The sequence below is a fragment of the Geotrypetes seraphini genome, chromosome 2 (assembly GCF_902459505.1).
Source record: "Geotrypetes seraphini chromosome 2, aGeoSer1.1, whole genome shotgun sequence".
Lineage (NCBI taxonomy): Eukaryota > Metazoa > Chordata > Amphibia > Gymnophiona > Dermophiidae > Geotrypetes > Geotrypetes seraphini.
In genome coordinates, this window is record NC_047085.1 from 6,671,224 (window position 1) to 6,695,432 (window position 24,209).

Genomic DNA, 24,209 nt, shown 5'->3' on the forward strand with positions numbered 1-24,209 from the left:
ATGTCTTTCGAACACAGAAAACACCTTCGCCTAGTATGGAATATGTCATCACAAACTAACCCTTCACTCTTTTACAAAACTGTAGTGTGGATTTTAGCTACGGAGGTAACAGCTCTGATGCTCATAAAATTCTGAGCATCAGAGCTGCTACCACTACGGCTGGTGCTAAAAAACGCTTCACAATTTTGTAAAAGGGGGGATAAAATAAAAATACATAGACAAAGGTTAAATTGAACCAGCAAGAAGCTGGACTCTGCATACAATGCTTCACAGAAACAGTGACACATGTCTCCTAAAGCAATAAATAAATAGAAATTTTTTTCTACCTTTGTCTTCTGTGGTTTCTGCTTTCCTCATCTTCTTGTAACTCTCTTCCTTCCATCCACTGTCTGCCATCTCTCTGCCCCTATATGGCATCTTCTCTCCTTCTATGCCCCTTCCAGAAACTGTATGCCTCCCCTTCCATCTCTCCTTTCACCCCCATTGGTCTGGCATCTCTCTCCTCTCCTTCCCTCTCCCACACCTCTCCTCTGCAATCCCTTTCCCTTTTTTCCCTCATTTCCCTTTTCAATTTATTTTCTGCATCTGTCTAGATTATGTTCTTACTACCCTCTCATCAATGTCCTTTTTTACTGTCTACCTAAAGCTTGCCACCTCTTTCCCTCACCCCTCCAGTGTTTCCCTAACTCAATCCTTTTCTCCCCATCATGTGTCCTCCTTTTATTTATCCCCTCCTTCCATCATGTACCCTCTTTCTCCAACTCTTTCATCTAGTACCTTCTCCTCTGTCCACTTATCATCCAGCATCTGCTCCCCTCTTTCTCTCCTCCCATTTCCTTCTGGCATTTGCTCCCTTATCTCTCCCATCTGCACTTCCATCCAGCATAGGCTCCCCACTACCATCCAATGTCTGCTCTTTCTCCCTCCATCCACCCCTCTTCAATCAGCATCTTCCCCCTTTCTTTCCCTCCAATATCCTTCCCCCTTAAGTCTCTCCCCTTTCTCCGTACATCAATTCCATCAGCACCACCCTTCCATACCACCCTGCCCCCTTTCTTTTCCTCCACCACTCTTCCATTCCAGCAATCCTGCTCCTTTCTCTCAACTTCATGCAGCAAGGTCCCGCGATGATTGCAGCTGCCTGCTGCCAATCCACCCCACTCTGATGTACTTGCTCTAGAGCGGACTCAGCAGCCGCATGCTGGAAGGGTCCGTGATGACTCGTCTGCTGGCTCTGCTCTGGAAGAAGTAAGTTACATTGGAGGGGGTGGACCCGGCAGACGCAGGGAGTTGCGGCAAAGTCCCGCAATGACTGCGTCTGCCGGGTCCACCCCCCTCCGACGTAACTTACTTCTTCCAGAGCAGAGCCAGCAGACGAGTCATCACGGGCCCTTCCTGCACCTCAACGCGGCTGCCGACTCTGCTGAAGAGAAAGTAAGTCAGTGGTAACGTGACCATTTATTTTTTTCATCAAAAGGGGACATCTATTAATTGACTGTGTATCCTTTCTTTCTTTCTGCACTCAGGCCCAACAATTGTCCCTTTCTATTCCCTCCCTCCTTCCTTCCCGTGTCTTTAGTGCCCCCAGTGCCTCCTTCTTATGTCCCCCCACTGCCTTCCAGATTTTGCCCACCCCCAAAGCCAGCCAGCTGTGCCACCTCTCCATTTTTTCTCTCTGTCACCACCCCATTCCCTGATTCTCTGGCATCTCTCTCCTTTCCTTTTCTTCCATCTCCCCCTTCCTTTTCCCTTAGTCTGGCCTACCTTCCTCCATCTCCTTTCATTTCCTCCCTCCAGCTGGGTACTGCAACACTCTCCCCTGCAGCTCTGGACTTCCCCACACCTGCTCCCCCAAAATTGCCATGCTTTGGTTCCTCTTCTTCCTTCCTCCCTCCCCCCGTGGGACCATCAACTCTTACTCCCTCTAACGCCGGCCCTGCAGCTCCGGACTTCCCCCCCCCCTTCGGATCACTATTATTTTAAATGTTATAGCCGCGGGGCTGTATCCATCAGTGGAGACGTCTGACCTCGGCCTGACCCGGAACTCTTCCTGCAGCAGCCGCCCGTCTAGGCAGGAACAGGAAGTGACTGTTGTAGGAAGAGTTCCGGGTCAGACGTCTCCACTTATGGATCCAGCCCCGCGGCTATAACATTTAAAATAATAGCGATCCGAAGGGGCGGACCGCCCCCCCCCCCCCCCCCCCCCGGGATCAGGAAAGGAGCCGCCGCTGCTGCATCTTAGGCGAGCAGGGCAGACCGCTCGAGTGAGCTCACCTTCGAGGCAACACGGCTCCCTACCATCTTTCTTAAAACTTGGCTTACGTTTCGCAGGATCAAATTACATCCCCGCTGCGTCTTTTTGCATCGCTTATCTGGTATATTTTGCTGGTTCTATATATTGTATTTAATGGATAGGTAACCATCAGGTTTTTTTCTACTTTTGTTATATAACCAAGAGTCCACATATATTTAAAATCCATTCCAGATGTCTTTGAAAACCGCTCTGAATTGTCTCCCCAGTCATTTGGTATAGAAGCTTCCAATAAAGATAAAAATAATTTCCTAAAAGAGAAGTCCATAGGCCATTGTTGAGATGGAGAAATCCTAAAATAAGCAGCATAAAATCTGTTTTTCTCTTTGGGATCTTGCCAGGTACTTGTGCAGATATACAATGTTGGTTGGATCTGTGGAACCTTGACTGCATATCTGCCTGAAAGGAGACTCATTCCCCATAAAATCTGCAAACAGTGTAAGGGTGGAGCAAAGGGAATTAAGCTCTGCACCCCTCCCTAATTTAACGAGACAGAGTGAGGGGTGCGTACAGTGTGCGTAAGAAAGAAATGAAATATCTCCATGCCTTACCACTGGACTCATTGCAGTCCGAATCCGCCTGGATCCCTCCAAAGACCCCGATCCCAAGGAGGAGGATGAGTTGGAAACCCATTTCACTGAACACCGAAAGACTCCTGAGACCTAAAACATGTCACAATACAAATTCATCACAGATCACTGTCCTAGAATAAGACACATTTGTTCACAAATTAATCAATTTCCTTTAGATTGTATTATTTGTTAAATCTTGCACACCACGTCGAACTTATTGGTTATGCGGTATAGAAATGACTTCTCTTAAACAGCAGCAGGAACCTGCAGGCCACTGCTAATGACATAGGCAGCAATGGAGATGCTGCAGCTCTACGGGAGTCTACACTGCAGATTCTCCCTGGTCACCAGAGCCCCCCAGCAATAGGAGATCAGTGCACTAGAAGCATGGGTGTATTGGTAGAGCTGCATGGGGGAAGTTTCAGTACTGCTACAGGGAACACCAGTAAGAGCCCAGCCTGGATTTGAAGGCAAACCTACCAAATTCATCTTAATGACAGAATATATATGTAAGCATGGGTTAATGAGAGAAAGCCAACATGAGAGAAATCTTGCCTCATCAATCTACAGCATTTCTTTGAAGGGGTGAATGAACATGTGGATAAAGGTGAGCCAGTTGATATTGTGTATTTGGATTTTCAGAAGGCATTTGCTACAGTACCTCAAGAATTGACTTAGTAGAGAAAGAGAGACTGTTCACCTCTCCAAGGTGAAGAGAACGAGGGGGCACTCGCTAAAGTTAAAAGGGGATAGATTCCGTACAAACGTAAGGAAGTTCTTCTTCACCCAGAGAGTGGTACAAATCTGGAACACTCTTCCAGAGGCTGTTATAGGGGAAAGCACCCTACAGGGATTCAAGAAAAGGTTAGATAAGTTCCTGCTGGACCAGAACATACGCAGGTAAGGCTAGACTCAAATAACCTAAGGGCCACCGCATGGGCAGACTGTTGGACACGATGGACCTTATGTTCTTAATTAGAAAGTCATGGGATAGAAGGTAATGTCCTTTTATGGATTAAGAACTGTTTGAAAGACAGAAGACAGAGAAGGGTAAGTAGTGGGGTTCTCCAGGGGTCTGTGCTGGGTCTGCTGTTTTTTTAACATGCCTCCCAGCTGTATTATAAGGATTGTTTGAAATTTATCAGCCTAGAAGGTGTCTGAGATCAGAAAATAGTATGAAACTGAGTTTAGAGGGTAAGATGTCAGTCTCTCACATTAGGATTGGTGCAGCGATGTTGTCTGTGGCAGGTGTTAAGGTTTGGAATGCGTTGCCTGGAATTTTGCGATACTGTGATGGAAGGATGAATTTTAAGAAAATGGTGAAAACTCAATTGTTTGTTGGTGCTTTTCTGTGTTGAGTTTTTTTGGTTTTTTATTTTTCTCGTGAGAATTGCGGGAGCCAGTAAGGAAGCCACTCAGCGCCGAGAAGCAGCGCCAAATTGCGCTGCTGCTCGTGCCGCTCAGATGATGAAGATGGATCCATGCAGCCGGTTAGCAGCGGGGCATGAGTTCGGAAAGCTTGCTCCTGCCCGCTGCACCTCCACCAGGGATCGGCAGAGGTATGAAGATAGGGCAGAATGAGAGCAGAGCCTGGGAGGGAAAGGAAGGAAGGAAGGGTGCTGGGTGCAGAGCCTAACAGGAGAGGGATGGAGGGAAGGGGGCTGGGTGCAGAGCCTAACAGGAGAGGGATGGAGGGAAGGGGGCTGGGTGCAGTGCCTAACAGGAGAGGGATGGAGGGAAGGGGGCTGGGTGCAGTGCCTAACAGGAGAGGGATGGAGGGAAGGGGGCTGGGTGCAGTGCCTAACAGGAGAGGGATGGAGGGAAGGGGGCTGGGTGCAGTGCCTAACAGGAGAGGGATGGAGGGAAGGGGGCTGGGTGCAGAGCCTAACAGGAGAGGGATGGAGGGAAGGGGGCTGGGTGCAGAGCCTGACAGTGCAGGACACTTGAATATTAAGCCGCCCGACTTATAAATAATAATAATAATTTTATTTCTTATATACCGCTATACCCTAAGTTTGAAGCGGTTTACAGTGAAAGTCGTGCCTAGAGAGAGTACAGTGTTAACAGTGGGATACAGGTTAGTACAAAGTGAGCAGGTGATTACAATAAGGTACAAGATATTAACAAGAAAACAGTTACAGGATGTTTACAATAAGATACAGGATGTTATACTAAGTTATAGGATTATATTCGAGTCAACCATTTTTCCTCCTTTTGGGGGAAAGGGGGGTCTCGACTTATATTTGAGTATATACGGGATTTACTTTGTACCTGAGGCAGCAGAGGGTTGTGATTTGCCCATAGTCACAAGGAGCTGCAGCTGGAATCAAACCCAGTGCCCCAGGAAGGGCTGTGGCTCACTGGTAGAGCTGCTGCCTTTGCACCCAGAAGTTGTGAGATGAAATCCGAGGGTCCTGAAGGGACTTAGGGAAGTTCTGGTGTCTCTGCTGACTGACCTTTTCAATGAGTCTCTAAAGTCAGGAGTGGTACTGGAGGACTGGAGAAGGGCGGATGTGGAAAGAAGGAAGAACTAGGGAATTTTGTTTTATTATTCAAGGAACAACTGCAGGTGATATTTAAATGGTCATCTTCTGACCAAGAGACTGTAACTGAGCCAATTTTTAATTAAGCTTTCACTGTTTCTGGTTATAGTCTTGTCGGGGGTTAGTGTGGGGTGACATGCTGATGCACTTTGTAACTATGTGAATGTATTTAATTGATGAAATTTTAGTAAATTGGTAATATGAGATATTTAAAAATAAATAAATGTAAAATTTTATAAGAATTACAAGATCTAGTTTCATTTATGCTGAATTGTTTGTAAAAATTATATTTGAAACGGTTTTGATCATTTAATTTCTGTGTGGTTACTACAATAATCCAGAAGCCTTAGGCTTATCCACTGTGCACGACGTTACAATGTCAACGCAATATCTACCATAATAAAACGCATACAGAGCCTGCAGTTTTGCTTGCTGCTTTTCATACTGCAGATTCTGTTGGATTTTCTTTTTGTGACAGTCTCTGTCACCACCACCTCTTCCGAGAGACTGTTCCATGCATCTACCACCCTTTTTAAAAAAAATCTTTATTGATTTTCAAACTACAAAAATAAATGATTCACATATTTGTACAAAGTATTTCCTCAGATTACACCACAGCCTATCACCTCTTAACTTCATCCTCTGCTCTCTCATTGCAGAGTTTCCTTTCAAATGAAAGAGACTCAACTCATGCACATTTATATTACGTAGGTATTTAAACATCTCTATCATATCTCCCCTTTCCCATCTTTCCTCCAAAGTATACAGATTGAAATCTTTAAGGCTGTCCCCATATGCCTTATGACGAAGACCACACACCATTTTAGTAGCCTTCCTCTGGACCGACTCCATCCTTTTTATATCTTTTTGAAGGTGAGGCCTCCAGAATTGTACACAATATTCTAAATGAGGTCTCACCAGAGTCTTATACAGGGGCATCAATACCTCCTTTTTCCTACTGGCCATACCTCTCCCTATGCAATCCAGCATCCTTCTAGCTTTCAACGTCACCTTTTCAACCTGTTTGGCCACCTTAAGATCATCACCTACAATCACACCCAAGTCCTGCTCTTCCATCGTGCACATAAGTTCTTCACCCCCTAAACTGTACCGTTCCTTCGGGTTTTTGCAGCCCAAATGCATGACCTTGCATTTCTTAACATTAAATTATAGCTGCCAAATTTCAGACCATTCTTCAAGCTTCGCCAGGTCTTTCTTCATATTATTCACACCATCCGGCGTGTCTACTCTATTGCAGATTTTGGTATCATCCGCAAAGAGGCAAATCTAACCCGACAACCCTTCATTTGAATAGACAGTATAGAGTGTTAACAAAGGTGAAACACATAGCTAGATAAGACAGAGTAAAGGGCTTAGATAATAAAGGGACCAATTTAAAGCAAGTTGAACATGAAATCAGAAAAGTGCTTGAAAATTATTTCAGCTAGGGTAGGAGTGGATAAATGTGTCCCACACCAGTATGTGCAACTGGTATCGCTCCTTGAGTAAGTGTGACAAGCTACTTCTTCCATTAAAAGCCTGGTCGAAGAGCTAAGCTTTCACTGCTTCTTGAAATAGAGATAGTTTTGTGTTAAGTGAAGTCTTCCAGAGTGTGGGGCTACTCCAGAAATAGCTCGCTGGTGAGTTTCGCATCATGTGATGTCCTTAGAGATACTCCAATGGGAAGGCCTTACTGACCTTGGAGTTGTATAGAGAGAGCCTGTTCCTCAGATAAGCTGCTTTTATCTATACCCTTCTCCTCCTTCCAGAGTTTGTTTGTTTCATCTAACTGCCCCTTATGCATGGAATAAACTTGGAGTTTGTCCGTTACACTCCTTAACTTATTTAAAAGCTGGCTGAAAACCTACCTTTTTGATATAATCTTCATTCCATAACCCTATTCCACATTAACATAGCCAACAGATTAACCATCCTCCCTAACTGAATCCCCCACCCTGGTATCCTGTTTGTCTGTCTTGTCTGTTTAGATTGTAAGCTCTTTCGAGCAGGGACTGTCATCTTTGTGACTCTGTACAGTGCTACAGAAATCATTCATAGTGGTAGTAGGCTTCAAGTACTATGGCCTATTTCCTTTAAGGGCAGACGTGGAGGGTCATTTTCAAAAAGGACGTTTAAGTCCAATTTGGACGTTTCCAGCAAGACATCCAAATTCAGAGGCTCACAAATGTCCATTTTCAATAGGCAAACTGCTAGACATCCAAGATCATTAAAACCAATAACCAAACTGCAAATCCTAGACATATATGTGATGTCTACCTTACTATACGTATGTGAGTCCTGGACTCTGAAAGAAGTAGACATTGTGATATTGATAGCGTTTGAAATGCAGTGTTACAGGAAAATAAGAAGAATATGTTTGAGAAATTTGGCCAGTACCAGAGAGATCCAAGAGGAAAGTAACAGTTACGGACAAGGTCAAAGCAAGGAAATGGTCAATGTTTGGACACGTCTCTAGTTGATTAAAACGGTGATGCCTGGAAGAGCCAAAGGGAAGAGGAAGACTGAAAAGAAGATGGTTGGATCTGGTACTTGGCTAGACTAGACTGGAGCAGGCATCCAAAGTGCAGTACATGGCTTAGGACAGGGAAGGACTTCAGGCATGAAGGATGATTCTCACCACTGGCTTTGACAGTCCATAAGAACTATGGGGGTTCAACGATTAAGATGGCAATGTTTTATTGTTTATATTAGGATGATGATCTGCTTTTGATATTTTGGCTTTAACAAACAAGCAAGGAAATTTGATCATGTAACTCCTCTTCTTAAGAAAGTCCACTGGCTTCCAGTAGCGCATCAAATTCAATATAAACTAAATCTACTTACTTTCAAATCCCTGTTATATAAAGCCCCAGCTTTCATCTACAAGTTATTGATCCCTTATACCCCAATCAGATCACTGAGATCTATTGACCTCACTTAAACTTATTAATACACGGCAACACTTTATCTTCTCTGTTACAGCTCCTCAAACTTGGAACTCAGAGAAGAAAAGAACTTAGATAAATGTAAAAGTCAACTTAAGAGCTTTCTTTTCAAAGACGCTTATGATATTTAGGAGTCCCAGCCAGTGTTCCCTCTAAGCGGGCGGGTGTTGTGAGCAAACTTTTTTCACCGTGAGCCAAAAATATCGGGCGCCAGCAAGTTATGAGCCAACTCGCCCGATTCTCCTCTCGCCGCCCTGCCATCTGCCGTACGCCTCTTCCGATCGTGCGCTGTGACGAGAAACGTGTGCGCTGCGATGTAATATTTTGTGCGCCAGCGCACGCCAGCGCAGCTTAGCGGGAACACTGGTTCAAATGGTTTTATTTATTTCCCCAAATTTATTTTTGTTATACGCATTGAAAATATTTGATATTGCGTTTAAATCAAAATCTCAATAAACTTGAAACGAGTGCCCGTGAGATTGTGGGAGGGTTAAATACTCAAAACTTAGAAGTTTTTGCTACGCCAGCTTTCTGGTATCTTTACATACAGTGGCGTACCTAGCATATGTAACATCCGGGGCCCATCATTTTTTGGCACCCCCCCCCCATCTGTAAGAAAAACATGATTTTTAGTAACAAACCACACGTCACACATGAGTACCTAGGAAAAGGCAGCATCTTACATATTGCAGTGAGCAGTACATCAATACACCCATTGTAAAACTAAACAAGCCAGACCAGCACAGATCAATCCTACACCGTCAATCCTAACAGAAAACCATGTCTTTCGAACACACAGAACACAGAAAACACCTTCGCCTAGTAAGGAATATGTAATCACAAACTAACCCCTCCCTCTTTTACAAAACTGTAGTGTGGATTTTAGCTACGGAGGTAACAGCTCTGATGCTCATAAAATTCTGAGCATCAGAGCTGCTACCACCAAGGCTGGTGCTAAAAACGCTTCACAGTTTTGTAAAAGGGGGGATAAAATAAAAATACATAGACAAAGGTTAAATTGAACCAGCAAGAAGCTGGACTCTGCATACAATGCTTCACAGAAACAGTGACACATGTCTCCTAAAGCAATAAATAAATAGAAATTTTTTTCTACCTTTGTCTTCTGTGGTTTCTCCTTTCCTCATCTTCTTGTAACTCTCTTCCTTCCATCCACTGTCTGCCGTCTCTCTTCCCCTATATGGCATCTTCTCTCCTTCTATGCCCCTTCCAGAAACTGTATGCCTCCCCCTTCCATCTCTCCTTTCACCCCATTGGTCTGGCATCTCTCTCCTCGCCTTCCCTCTCCCACACCTCTCCTCATAGTCTGGTATCTCCCCTTCCCTGATTCTCTGGAATCTCTCTCCTTTCCTTTTCTTCCATCTTTCGCTCCCCCTCCATGCTCTCACATCTCCCCCTTCCTTTTCCCTTAGACTGGCATACCTTCCTCCTACGCTCCAAGCCCTGGCATCTCCTTTAATTCCCTCCCTCATCTTCCTTCTCCCTCCAGCTGGGTACCGCAACACTCTTCCCTGCAGCTCTGCACTTCCCCACAATTGCCATGCTTCGGTTCCTCTTCTTCCTTCCTTCCCCCCCCCCCCCCCCCGCGGGACCCTGCGGCACCATCAACTCTTACTCCCTCTAATGTCGGCCCTGCAGCTCCAGACTTCCTCGCACCTTCTCCCCTCCCCCTTTGGATCGCTATTATTTTAAATGTTATAGCCGCGGAGCTGTATCCATCAGTGGAGATGTCTAACCTCGGCCTGCCCCGGAACTCTTACTGCAGCAGCCGCCCGTCTAGGCAGGAACAGGAAGTCACTGTTGCAGTAAGAGTTCCGGGGCAGGCCGAGGTTAGACATCTCCACTGATGGATACAGCTCCGCGGCTATAACATTTAAAATAATAGCGATCCAAAGGGGGAGGGGAGAAGGTGCGAGGAAGTCTGGAGCTGCAGGGCCGACATTAGAGGGAGTAAGAGTTGATGGTGCCGCAGGGTCCCGCGGGGGGGGGGGGGGGGAAGGAAGGAAGAAGAGGAACCGAAGCATGGCAATTGTGGGGAAGTGCAATCCCCCCAATGCGTCCCCTTACCTTACCGACGCGTGTGTGCGCTGTGAAGAGAAACTTTGCGCTGCGATGTAATATTTTGTGCGCGAGCGCAGGCCAACGCAGCTTAGCGGGAACACTGGTCCCAGCCTATTTTTGCTTATTTTCATAAGGCTACTTCTTTTATTTCCCTCCTATTGTTTTTTACCATAATCGTCCTTCTTTCTATCATTATTATTGTATTTCATTACCCTGCCTTTCCCTTTGTTTTCCTTTTCTGTTTATTCTGTTAGTCGTTAATTTAATATGTTTTGTTCAGTGTCCATCTATCTTTTATAACCCCTGTATTCGTTCATCACTTAGATATTTGAGTAAGCGATTAATCAAATACTTAAGAAACTTGAAACTTGAAGTTGACTCAAATATAATCAAATCAAATGGGGGAAAACGAGATTGTGAGCATGAGAGGTAAAGAGAGGTGTGTCTGTTCACTGTTTTACCTTTTCCTTATCAGCCTACAAATACTCCTAACGTTAGCTGCCCACAGCCAAGTGGTAATGGAATTCTCCTGGAGAGAGAGAGGCGATGAGTGGAAGGTGGTTCTAGGCGGTTTACAACAAAGGAAAGCTAGACATCAGCGAATTGATACAAGTCATAGAAATACATAATTATGAGTGATAAAAGCTTAAGTTACAAATTTACTGATGAAACACAAAGAATAATTGTACCAAACCAGTCACTATCAAGAAATCTCTTAAAACAAGAGGATTTTATGGTAGGATATGCAAATAGATGAACTCTCCATGTGGGCTTGGTGGAATAGGTCAAGGAAAAATGGGAAACAAGGTAAGCTGGAGACATACCCTCTTTACTGATGAGCTGGCCAAAAGAAAAAGAGAAGTCAGGAAAAGAACTCCATTTGATGAGTCGATGCATTCACACCAAAGATCAAAGAATAATTATAATAAAAGACTCACAGTCTGGTTTTTAATTGAGCTTATGAATACCTCTTTACGGAGGTAGACTGGTAGAGCGTTACAAAGTAATGGTGAAATATTTAAAAATGTATGTTATGCTAATCAGGTTTTCTATTCCGCCTTTACCTATTCAATTCAAGGTCGGATTCCATTACAAGAGGTTGAGTCATTTACGCAGGAAGTTACAATGGATAGTTTAGTTTGCCATGGACATTCGATAGAGTTGCTAGTACAGGTAGATCAGGACAGTTATTAATACACCCCTGCCTTTACTAATGCGTAGTACGGGTTTTAGCTCATATGAGCGTTGGAGCAGTTACTGTCACTGCCAGTGCTAAAACCCATGCTACGCATTAGTAAAGGAGAGAGACAGTTAGGTCATAGTTTCAAATACATAGTTAGAAGTACAAGTATATATTTATAAACGGTCTGGAAATTGGTATAACAAGTGAGGTGATTAAATTTGCAGACGATACGAAGTTATTCAGAGTAGTGAAGACGTAGGATTGCGAAGATCTGCAACATGACATAAACACGTTAGAGAAATGGGCTGCGACATGGCAAATGAGGTTCAACGTGGATAAGTGTAAGGTGATGCATGTTGGTAACAAAAATCTTATACACTAATACAGGATGTCCGGTGCAGTACTTGGAAAGACCCCTCAGGAAAGAGACTTGGGAGTACTGATCGACAAGTCAATGAAGTCATCCACGCAATACGCAGCAGCGGCGAATAGGGTGACTAAAATGCTAGGAATGATTAAGAAGGGGATCACGAACAGATTGGAGAAGGTTATCATGCCGCTGTATCGGGCCATGTTACGCCCTCACCTGGAATACTGCGTCCAGTACTGGTCGCCATACATGAAGAAGGACATGATACTACTCAGAAGGGTCCAGAGAAGAGCAACTAAAATGGTTAGGGGGCTGGAGCTGCCTTACAGCAAGAGAGTAGAGAAACTGGGCCTCTTCTCCCTTGAAAAGAGAAGACTGAGAGGGGACATGATAGAAACATTGAAGATACTGAAGGGTATAGACTCAGTAGATAAGGACAGGTTGTTCACCCTCTCCAAGGTAGGGAGAACGAGAGGGCACTCTCTACAGTTAAAATGGGATAGATTCCGTACAAACGTAGGGAAGTTTCACCCAGAGAGTGGTAGAAAACTGGAACATTCTTCCAGAGGCTGTTATAGGGGAAAATACCCTCCAGGGATTCAAGACAAAGTTAGACAAGTTCCTGCTGAACCGGAATGTACGCAGGTAGGGCTGGTCTCAGTTAGGGCAATGGTCTTTGACCTAGGGGCCGCCGTGAGAGCAGACTGCTGGGCACGATGGACCACTGGTCTGACCCAGCAATGGTAATTCTTATGTTCTTATGTCATTGTTGGCTCATCGTTAAGTCCCAGGAGTCGCATTAGACAGTTTAGAAATGGGCTTTTACAATTACCATTTCGGTTACCATTTCGGTTCCCTGTCTTGGTACAGAAATGCTTTTAAAAGTTTTCTGAATCTGAGATAGTGGTCACAAGGTCTTAGTGTAAGTGGTAGTTGGTGCCAGCATGTTGCTAATTGATAGTGGATGGATAAGTTAATTTTCTGGTAGACTTTATAAATTAATGGCAAATATTTAAAAATGTTGTATGATGAGTGGATTCAAGATGAGCCTATGAAGATGGTGAAATGGATCGATGATGTTCATGAACTGATCATGTGGGATAATTTGAGGATACTGTTGTAGTAAGATTAGAAAGATAAGGTGGAGATTGTTGAAAAATAGCACGATGTGACAGTGTTATATTGTAAACTGAATACAGTATTAAACCGGGAGCCAATGTAGTTTTATCAAAAGTGGTGAAATATGATGAAATCGTGTAGCCTTAAAAAGAAATCTAGCAGCTGGGTATTTTGTAAAAGGTAGTCCTGTAAAAACCATATTGCAGTAGTCTAGTCTTGAAACAGCAGTGACCCAATGGGAGAAAGTCATATTTGAAAATCAAAGAGATGGCGAACGGAATGAAGACACCTGAGGACCTGGAAACTTTTCTGCATTACTGAAGATACTTGATGTTTGAATGACAGTTTGCTATCAAAGGGAACGTCCAAGTATTTCAAAGACTTGACAAGTGTTATAGGCAAATCCCAGAGAAAAACGGGGGCAGAGAGTAGAGTTAAGCGACCCGAGAACCAAGAAACAGCAGTTTTTGAAGCTTGTTGGTCTTTAACCAACATGATATTTTTTTGTAAGCAATATTAAAGCAGCAGTGTGCGAAAAAATAGCATCGTCATATAAATAAAAGTTAATTCCACATTGCTCTTTATGAGAGATACTTAGGAAAGGTTTGTGTTTTGCAGGTGCTACTAAGATCTGCAGCAGGATGAAAAGAGACCGAAAGAAGTTTAAGGAGTTGTTAAAGGTTTGGAAATTAAAGTTCCATACAAAGAAAAAGTAGAGCATCGTGTATCTGGGGTCTAGAAACCTGAGAGTTCAGGAAAGACCTCAAGAGTGGTTGCGTTTGATCATGTTAAAGGGCTGGAGTCACTAAGCCCACCGATCCTACCCGATCCGTGGGCGATCCGTGGCAGGCCGACTGATTCTCAACGCGTCCTCATGCAAATGGGGGCGATCGGAGGCACGCCTCCCCCACCGACAACACGGATCTCTACAGAGCGATCCTGACGCTTGCCCAGACCATCTTCTTTGCCTGTAGATGGTCTGCGCGTGCTTACAGAGCGGGAAGCTTTTTTGACTTTTGCTTTGTGAGCCCATGGTTATAACCCGTGGGTTCAAACCATGGGCTCGCACTGCGGGGAAGGGTGAGCAGGAGAGTCGGGGCAGAGAGCAGGGCAGTCAGAAAGGGCGTGAGCGACTGGTCCACAGCAGTCGCTTCTTTGTTGATCAGCCAGCCCAGTCGGTGTTCCTGATTTTGGTTAGTGAATCGCTGCCTTCCTACTTTGCATACCGTTTCCCCTCATTTGCATGCGCAGCTTGGATCGGATCGGAGGATGATCGGCACAGAGATTACATAAGAACATAAGCAGTGCCTCTGCTGGGTCAGACCAGAGGTCCATCATGCCCAGCAGTCTGCTCACGCAGGTTAGTGAATCAGGTCGGTACATGATCGCAAACACGATTGGTGGACATAGTGAATCTAGCCCCAAGTCACCAAAGAGTGTGACCAGCTGGTGGCCAGAGCTGGGGTGGAAAGGAAGAGACTCAAGGAATAGGAAAATGTAGCACCTCATTATAGGGCGTTGTCCTGTGTGTCTGTCATAATTGGATTGTAAGCTCTATCGGGCAGGGACTGTCTCTTGCGTGTTTAATGTACAGCGCTGTGTGCGTCTGGTAGCACTATAGAAATAATAAAGTTGTTGTTGAGAGTTCACCTAAGATATGTAAGGTAATTTTAGAGCAGGGGAAGCATAAGGGTGCGTATGTTGTGCTTACATTCCTCTAACTCCTCCCCCCCCAAAAAAAAAAAGTAGGGCTAACTCTGAATGGAAGGGTTTGGTTTGGGGTTTTTTTTGAGGCAGGTGTGAGTTTGTGTGTGAATGTAGATTGTAAGCTCTTCTGAGCAGGGACTCTCTATTGCATGTTAAATGTACAGCGCTGTGTATGCCTTTCAGCGCTATAGAAATGATATACGGTAGTATCTAAGAACATAAGAATAGCCTTCCTGGGTCAGACCAATGGTCCATCAAGTCCAGTAGCCCGTTCTCACGGTGGCCAATCCAGGTCACTAGTACCTGGCCAAAACCCAAGGTGTAGCAACATTCCATGCTACCGATCCAGGGCAAGCAGTGGCTTCCCCCGTGTCTTTCTCAATAACAGACTATGGACTTTTCCTCCAAGAACTTGTCCAAACCTTTCTTTAAACCAGCAACGCTATCCGCTCTTACCACATCCTCTGGCAACGCGTTCCAGAGCTTAACTATTCTCTGAGTGAAAAAAATTTCCTCCTCTTAGTTTTAAGAGCACTTCCCTGTAACTTCATTGAGTTTCTCCTAGTAGAATGTGTCAGTAATAATTTAGGCAATGTATTTTCTAGATCACCCCCACTGCAACCATTCTTCGCCCTTGGGAATGGCTAGATATGTGAAGGGTAACTTTTTATAAAATAGATGGTCTGTTACAAAACACACAGGTGGCTCTCTAAAACACATATGGAGAAAGGGACAGAAATTACAGTTACAGGGAAAGAGAATGAATGGAGAAGCTCAAGCAGCCAAATAACTCACCACCTCCACTCATGTGAGCTCTCACCTGGACTGGACCGAGATGTAGGCAAACACCTTGACTGCAGATACAGATTTGGGTGATGCGAGAAGTTTCAAGACCTGCCTATTTATCCATCTGTCTGCCCACCCCTCCCTTCACTGTACACACCTTTGAAGGCGTTCCCACAAAAATACACAGAAGAGAGGAGGGAGGGAGAAGATTATGTTTGTTTATTAAAAGAGTTCATATTGCTCTGGAAATGGGGGGCACTGGGGAGGGGCGGGGTGAGTTTTCATTTGGACCACTTGGTTCTCGCTCTGGTGTGCTTTGACCCTTGTGGTTCTTAATAAAAATTATTTACAAATAAAAGAGTTAATATACTGCAATTACCTTTATTTAAAATTTCTATACCGTTTAAAACTAAACCAAGCAACTGCTCAGTACAGGACGTCAAGCAATATTTCTCCAATTTGACATTTCTGCAGTCTTTGACTCATTGAACCACCATCTAGTACTAACAAAACTGTCAGAAATTGGCATAACAGGTTCTCAGATTTCCTACTAAACAGAGAATACATCGTCAAAAAGAACGGTGAAACCACCAACCCCTGGAAGGCTTTCTTTGGCGTGCCACAAGGCTCCCCCATCCTATTTAACCTTTTCATGAGTTCTCTTGGAAACATAAAATTTGAAGATGAAAGCATAATGTCCTACACAGATGCCATTTTTCTCCTTATTCCTACAATCAACAGACATCACCAACAAAGTCACACTCAATATAGAAAGAATCCAAAACTGGGCAACAATCAACAAACTAAAATTAAACACAACCAAAACCAAAGTTCTATACTTCCACACAGCTCAACAGACGGCATCAGTAAACATTACTCTCCAATCAGGCAAAATCCTTGGCTGTATTCTAGATGCCAAATCTCCAACCTCTGGAAGAAATCCCTCTACACCCTGAGACAACTGAGGCTAATCAGACCATACTTTCACCACCACCACTTTGCCTTAATAATATAATTGATGATTCTACCACAATTAGACTACTGCAACTCCACCTACATGGGAATCAACACCTCTCTGGTCCATAAAATGCAACTCATCCAAAACACTGCTCTAACACTAATCTTTAACCTGAGAAAATATGATTTGGTCACAGCTCTCACCAAACAACTACACTGGCTACCCATCTTATCACGAATGGCATTCAAAATATTATGCATCATGTACCACATACTTCATGGAAATGCAGCAGCTCCCCTCATCCAACTCTTCTCAGTGGCATGGTCCAGCTCTCGCAGAACCCTCAACAGGATACTACTAAATCTTCCATCCACAAAAAATCTTCAATACAAACGGGTTTTCCACTTCATGCTTACCTTTCTAGGAGTAAAAACCTGGAATGACATCACAGAAACGCCCAGAACAGAACCTAGCTACATCATCTTCCAGAAGAAACTGAAAACCCATCTTTTCAACACATAATCTCCTCTCTCTCTCCTTTCATCTCCCTTCTTCCACTTCCCCCTCTTCTTCACCCCCTGCTTTCCCCCTCCCTCTCCTCCTTCCCTCTCCCCCCTCTCTTCTCCTGATCCTTCCTCTCTTGATGTCGCCTTGAACCTGGATAGGTATGCGCGACGCACAAATAGAAGATTAGATTAGATCAGGATCAAACAATCAATATATATATATATATATATATATACATACACACACACACACACACACACACACACATATATATATATATACACACGAGAGGCCGCTGAAACGTTCTGAGCCCAGCCAAGAAGAGAATGAAGTGGAGCCAGGAAACATACAAGTGATTCTATACTTTCTTGATACTTTGTTTCAATAAGGCAAAAAAAAAATCAAGCCATTGTGACATCACCGATGAGGCTGGCTCTTAGGCATTGGTGGAATGAGGCATTATGACATCACAATAGGAGGGGCCACTGAAACGTTCTCAGCCCAACCAAGAAGAGAATGATGTGGAGCCATGAGACCTACAATCTAATCTAATCCTTAGGTTTGTATACCGCATCTTCTTCACGTTCGTGGAGCTCGGCACGGTTTACAGGAGATGTAATAGGAAGGAACTACCATAAAAGGTTAGAGATTGAAGAGTGAAGAATATTTAGAGGACTAGGGGAGCCAGATATGAAGAGATTTTGAGGACTTGGGATACCAGAGTTGGAGAGAGGCTTACATTTTTGAGAAAAGCCAGGCAGTAACTCCACACTCTTCTTGACACTTTTCATTTCAATGATATGGACACTTACCCCCTCCCCTATTTTACAAAAGCGAAGTGTGTTTTTTAGCGCCTGCTGCAGCGGTAACTGCTCCTACACTCATAGGAATTCTTTGAATGTCGGCGCTGTTACCACCATGGCCAACGCTAAAAACCACGCTTTGCTTTTTTAAAAGGGGGGGGGGGGGTTAAATAGTAAAGAAAATGAACTCCATTTTGGGCTAGGAAAGAAGACCCTCATTCACTCAAGACCAAACAGTACACCTACACACACACAAAAATAATTTATTTGAAGTACGTCAAGCAGAGACAGATTTGAAGTGGAGTTATTTCTCAGCCCTTTAATTCAAGGATTTAACATTAGATTTTTCATCTAAACAGATGATTTCTTGCTAGTTTTCCCAGTTTGTTTATTTAGTTAGTTTTTATACCATTCGTGAGCTCAGAACGGTTTCTATGAATTTATTCAAGCATTTTCCCCTGTCCATCTAATGTACCTGGGGCAATGGGGGGATTAAATGACTTGCCCAGGGTCACAGGGAGCAATGTGAGTTTGAACCCACAACCTCAGGGCGTTGAGTCTGTAACTAGGGACCCCCAGAATTTAGGGGGCAGTCGGATGATGAAGCAGTGGTGGATACCGAAAACAACAATCTGATAAGAAAGAAGACGGGCAGTGAAAAGAAAAGACTGACGTCCCTTAACGAGAAGAGTGGGATCTACTGAATGAAAAGCAGTGGAAGGGTCTAGAGACATCGAGAGACTAGCGAAGATCACCGAGAAGTGCTGTGATTAGACGTTGCAGAGTTGCCATTGTTAGTAATCAGCAAGGAAGCCGAAAAGGGTTCCAGAGGTGATCCGGAAAATTATAGATCAGTGAATCTGACATCGGTGCCAAGCAAAATGCTAGTGACTATTATAAAGAACAAAATGATAGAACATATACATAAGCAAGGGTTAATGAGAGACAGCCTACATGGATTTAGTCAAGAGAAATCTTGCCTCACCAATCTACCGCATTTTTTTGAAGGGGTGAATGAACTTGTGGATAAAGGTGAGTCAGTTGATTTAACATAAGAATAACCTTACTAGGTCAGACCAGTGGTCCATCAAGCCCAGTAGCCCATTCCTCAAGGTGGCCAATCCAGGTCACTAGTACCTGGCCAAAACCCAAGGAGTAGCAATTTTCCATGCAAGCAGTAGCTTCCCCCATGTCTTTCTCAATAACAGACTATGGACTTTTCCTCCAGGAACTTGTCCAAACCTTTCTTAAACCAGCTACGCTATCCGCTCTTACCACAACCTCTGGCAACACGTTCCAGAGCTTAACTATTCTCTGAGTGAAAAAAAATTTCCTCCTATTGGTTTTAAAAGTATTTCCCTGTAACTTCATCGAGTGTCCCCTAGTCTTTGTAATTTTTGACGGAGTGAAAAATCGATCCACTTGTACCCGTTCTACTCCACTCAGGATTTTGTAGACTTCAATCCTATCTCCCCTCAGCCATCTCTTTTCCAAGCTGAAGAGCCCTAACCTTTTTAGTCTTTCCTCATACGAGAGAGGAGTTCCATCCCCTTTACCATCTTGGTTGCTCTTCTTTGAACCTTTTCTAGCACCACTATATCTTTCTTGAGATAAGAAGACCAGACTTGAATGCAATACTCCAGATGAGGTCACACCATGGAGCGATACAGGGGCATTATAACACTCTTAGTCTTGTTAACCATCCCTTTTTTAATAATTCCCAGCATCCTATTAGCTTTTTTGGCTGCCGCCGCACATTGAGTGGAAGATTTCATCGTATTGTCTACGATGACACCCAGATCCTTTTCTTGGGTGCTAACCCCCAAGGTGGACCCTAGCATCCGGTAACTGTGATTCAGGCTATTCTTCCCAACTTATATCACTTTGCATTTGTCCACATTAAATATCATCTACCATTTGGACGCCCAGTCTTCCAATTTCCTAAACTAAACTAAACTAAACCTTAGGTTTGTATACCGCGCCATCTCCACAAGCGTAGAGCTCGGCACGGTTTACAGAGTTAGGATAGAAAGGAACTCCAATGAAGGATTATAGGAAAGGAACAAGAAGAAAGAAAGGGACAAGGGTCCCAGAGAGCAGGAGGTGTTAAATTTTTGAAAAGAGCCAAGTTTTCAGGTGTTTGCGGAAGAATTGGAGGGAGTTCCTAAGGTCCGCCTGAAATTTTTCACAATCCGCAAGCGTTTTAACAACTTTGAACAGTTTAGTGTCATCTGCAAATTTTATCACCTCACTCATCGTTCCAGTTTCCAGATCATTTATAAATAAGTTAAATAGCACCAGCCCCAGTACAGACCCCTGCGGCATACCGCTGTTTACCCTCTTTCATTGAGAAAAATGACCATTGAACCCTACCCTCTGTTTTCTAACTGATAACCAATTCCAAATCCACTGAACTTTGCCACCTATCCCATGACACTTTAATTTTTTCTGGAGCCTCTCGTGAGGAACGCAGAGAGAGGGGTGACATGATCGAGACATTCAAGTATCTCACGGGCCACATCGAGGTGGAAGAAGATATCTTCTTTTTCAAGGGTCCCGCGGCAACAAGGGGGCATCCATGGAAAATCAGGGGCGGGAAACTACACGGGGACACCAGGAAATTCTTTTTCACTGAAAGGGTGGTTGATCGCTGGAATAGTCTTCCACTTCAGGTTATTGAGGCCAGCAGCGTGCCAGATTTTAAGGCCATATGGGACAGACACGTGGGATCTATTCACAGAGAAAGGTAGGGGAGGGTCATTGGGGTGGGCAGACTAGATGGGCCGTGGCCCTTATCTGCCGTCTGTTTCTATGTTTCTATGTTTATCAAAAGCTTTCTGAAAATCCAGATACACTATATCAACCAGCTCACCTTTATCCAGATGTTTATTCATACCTTCAAAGAAGTCAAGCAAATTTGTGAGGCAAGATTTCCCTCGGACGAACCCATGCTGACTCTGTCTCATTAAATCATGTTTGTCTTCGTGTTCCACAATTTTATTTTTTATAATCATTTCTCCCATTTTGCCCAGCACCGAAGTGAGGCTTAACGGTCTGTAATTTCCTGGATCTCCCCTGGAGCCCTTTTTAAAAATCGGCGTAACATTGGCCACCCTCCAATCTTCAGGTATTACAGACAATTTTAGCGACAGGTTACAGATCACTAACAGCAGGTCAGCAATTTCATTTTTGAGTTCTTTTAATACCCTGGATATATACCATCTGGTCCTGGCAATTTATCACTTTTTAACTTGTCGATTTGGTTCAGAACATCTTCCAGATTCACTGAGATTTCTTTCAGTTCATCTACATCATCACCCTTGAAAACCCTTTCTGGTTCAGGTAGATCTCTTACATCTTCTTCTGTAAAGACTAAAGCAAAGAATTCATTCAGTCTTTCCGCTATGGCCTTATCCTCCTTGAGCACCCCTTTCACTCCTTGATCATCCAATGGTCCGACAGATTCCCTCACAGGTTTTCTGCTTCTGATATACCTAAAAAAATAGTTATGAGTTTTTGCCTCTTTTGCAAGTTTCTTTTCATATTCTTTCTTAGCTGTCTTTATCACCGCTTTGCAGTGCTTGCGTTTCTTCTTATTTTCTTCATTCGGATCCTTTTTCCATTTCTTAAAGGATATTTTTTTTTTTTCTAATAGCCTCTTTCACTTCACCTTTTAACCACATTGGCTCTCGATTCCTCTTCTTTTCACCTTTGCCGATAAGTGGAATGTATCTGGTCTGGGCTTCCACGACGGTATTTTTAAATAACATCCATGCCTGGTTTACAGTCCTAATCTTTGCAACTGATCCTTTTAACTTCTTTTTAACTATTTTCCTCAATCTATCATAGTCACCCTTTCAAAAATTAAACACCCCTAGAGTAGATTTCTTTTAATCTTTTTTTTAATTCTTTATTTCTAAGTTTCAACTTTGACAATCTTTAAAAGTCAAAAAAGAAAAAATACAATGTAAAATGAAAATAGAACTCCAAATTATTTAAGAGGTATCAACTTATTACAAAGTATAGTTAGTCCACAATAAATCTTTTAATTTAATCTAATCTAATCTTCCATTTGTGAATCGCAGCATACCTATAGAGGCTCAAGGTGACAGATCAAAGAGGAAGGGGAAAAGAAGGAGGGGAAGAGGACGTGGAGAGATACGAGGAGGGACTTAGACGTAGGGGATGCTATACAGAAAACTGAGATAGATATCAGCTCAAATTTGATCACGTTATGATCACTGTTTCCCAGTGGACCCAACATAGTTAACTCCTGTACTATGTCTTGCATTCCACTAAGGACCAAATCTAAAATAGCTCCCCCTCATGTCGGTTCCTGGACCAGTTGCTCCAAGAAGCAATCTTTTATGACATCTAGGAATTTTACCTCCCTAGCACTCTCTGATGTCACATTTAACCAGTCAATGTTGGGGTAATTGAAGTCACCTCTTATAGTGTTCGCCATTTTTCCAGCTTTCCTAATCTCTGAAAACATTTCTTCATCTGTCTGCTCATTTTGTCCCGGGGGATGGTTGTATAACCCAACCCTTTATATTCCTTCCCTTCACACATGGAATTTCTATCCATAAGGATTCCACACTGTTATCTATGCCATGCAGAATGTTTATTTTATTCAATTCTCTCTTTAACATATAGCGCAACCCCACCTCCAATTTGATCCACTCTATCCTTGCGATATAATTTGTACCAAGGTAACACAGTGTCCCATTGATTGTCCTCCTTCCACCAGGTCTCCGAGATGCCTATTATATCTATCTCATCATTCAGTGCTATATACTCTAACTCTCCTATTTTATTTTTTAGGCTTCCAGCATTTGCATACAGACACTTCAAATCATGTTTTTTCCTTGCAACTACAGGCTGCTGAGAAGACGGAAAATTTGAGTCTTTTACTCTGCCTTCCTCTTAAACCCTCCTGGCTTTCTTTCACCATTATTGAAACCTCTCTACTGAGACTCCCTAAATATCCTGTTTCAATAGTGTCCTCCAAGGATACCTTACACCGAACCATCCGCTCCTGGGCGACTGTCGGCTTTCCCCCACATCCCAGTTTAAAAGCTGCTCTGTCTCCTTTTTAAACTTTAGTGCCAGCAACCTGGTTCCATCCCAGTTAAGGTGGAGTCCGTCCTTTCGGAACAAGCTCCCCCTTTCCCAGAAGGTTGCCCAGTTCCTAACAAATCTAAATCCCTCATCCCTGCATCATCGTCTCAACCAGGCATATTGTGCATTTGGTTTTCAAAAGGCATTTGACAAAGTACCTCATGAAAGACTTCTGAGGAAATTAGAAAGTCATGGAACAGGATGTAATGTCCTTTTATGGATTAATAAGAACTGGTTGAAAGAAAACAGAGAGTGGGTTTAAATGGTCAATATTCTTAATGGAGAAGGATAAATAGTGGGGTTCCAAAAATGAAATGACTCTAGATCAGGGGAGCTTTTAAACTGTAAAATATTTTCAAGTCTCTGAAAACTGATAATTATGAATGAGTTCTCTTTGTGTCTTTGAATGGTATACTCTCTAAAAAGTTCTTAATCTCGAACTTCAACGTGAAGAGGAGGAAAAGCCTCCAAAAATAACCTGTTGCAATCAATTTTTCAAACAGATTATATAAAACAAAACCACATTGGCACAAAAAGCTCCATTGTAATGCTTCAGTTCAAGCTCTGAAAAAGCTAATTCAACTGTAAACTTACAAGCCAGATAACATCCCACACCCACAAAGTAAATAAGTACCCAAAAATCACCTATCTTCACTTATGTGGGCTGAAGAACTCTCACTCCCTGTCAAACGGGAACCGGCTATTACTGCTCGGAATGTCACTGCTTGCAGAAACACCAATCTCACTTCCAGGCTTCAACTGCTCGCAAAGACGTCAAGCCCACGTGCTGCTGTGGCTTTACTGACCCAACGTGTATGGTCATTTAATATCATATTGTCTTTTGCATTTGGCTATTAGTCCTGGGTGTTGTCATTTTATATAATTACTAGTCTTTAAGCCCATTACATTAACGGGTGCTAGAATAGATGTGTCTGTCTGTCTTTCTTTCTTTCTCTCTCTCTCTCTCCTTTGCCACTTTCTGTCTCTCTGTATTTTTTCTTTGTCTCTCTCTCTCTCTCTCTTTGTCCGCTGTCTTTCTGTCTGTCTCTCTGGCATTCTTTCTGTCTGTGTCTCTCCCTGGCCCCCTGACTGTCTGTCTTTCTTTCTTTCTCTCTCTCTCCTTGGCCGCTGTCTGACTGTCTTTTTTTTCTTTGTCTCTCTCTCTTTGGTCGCTGGCTGTCTTTCTGTCTGTCTGTCTTTGTCTC

At 43.4% G+C, this 24,209-nt stretch overlaps 1 protein-coding gene across 2 annotated transcripts in view; it reads right to left on the reverse strand.

Moving 5' to 3' along the window:
• Positions 1-15,765, reverse strand: part of LOC117355534 (fucolectin-5-like) — a 59,651-nt gene extending 43,886 nt beyond the window's left edge. Inside the window, exons 1-2 of one of the 2 annotated variants that reach the window (XM_033934235.1) lie at positions 15,650-15,765; positions 2,863-2,973 (exon numbers count right to left, since the gene is read on the reverse strand). In XM_033934235.1, the coding sequence (XP_033790126.1) occupies positions 2,863-2,944 (82 nt within the window). In that variant the 5' untranslated portion in view covers positions 2,945-2,973; positions 15,650-15,765. Of the gene's footprint in view, positions 1-2,862; positions 2,974-15,624 lie in introns of both variants that reach the window. The other variant, XM_033934234.1, reaches the window with a different exon arrangement.
• Positions 15,766-24,209: the final 8,444 nt, after the last annotated feature.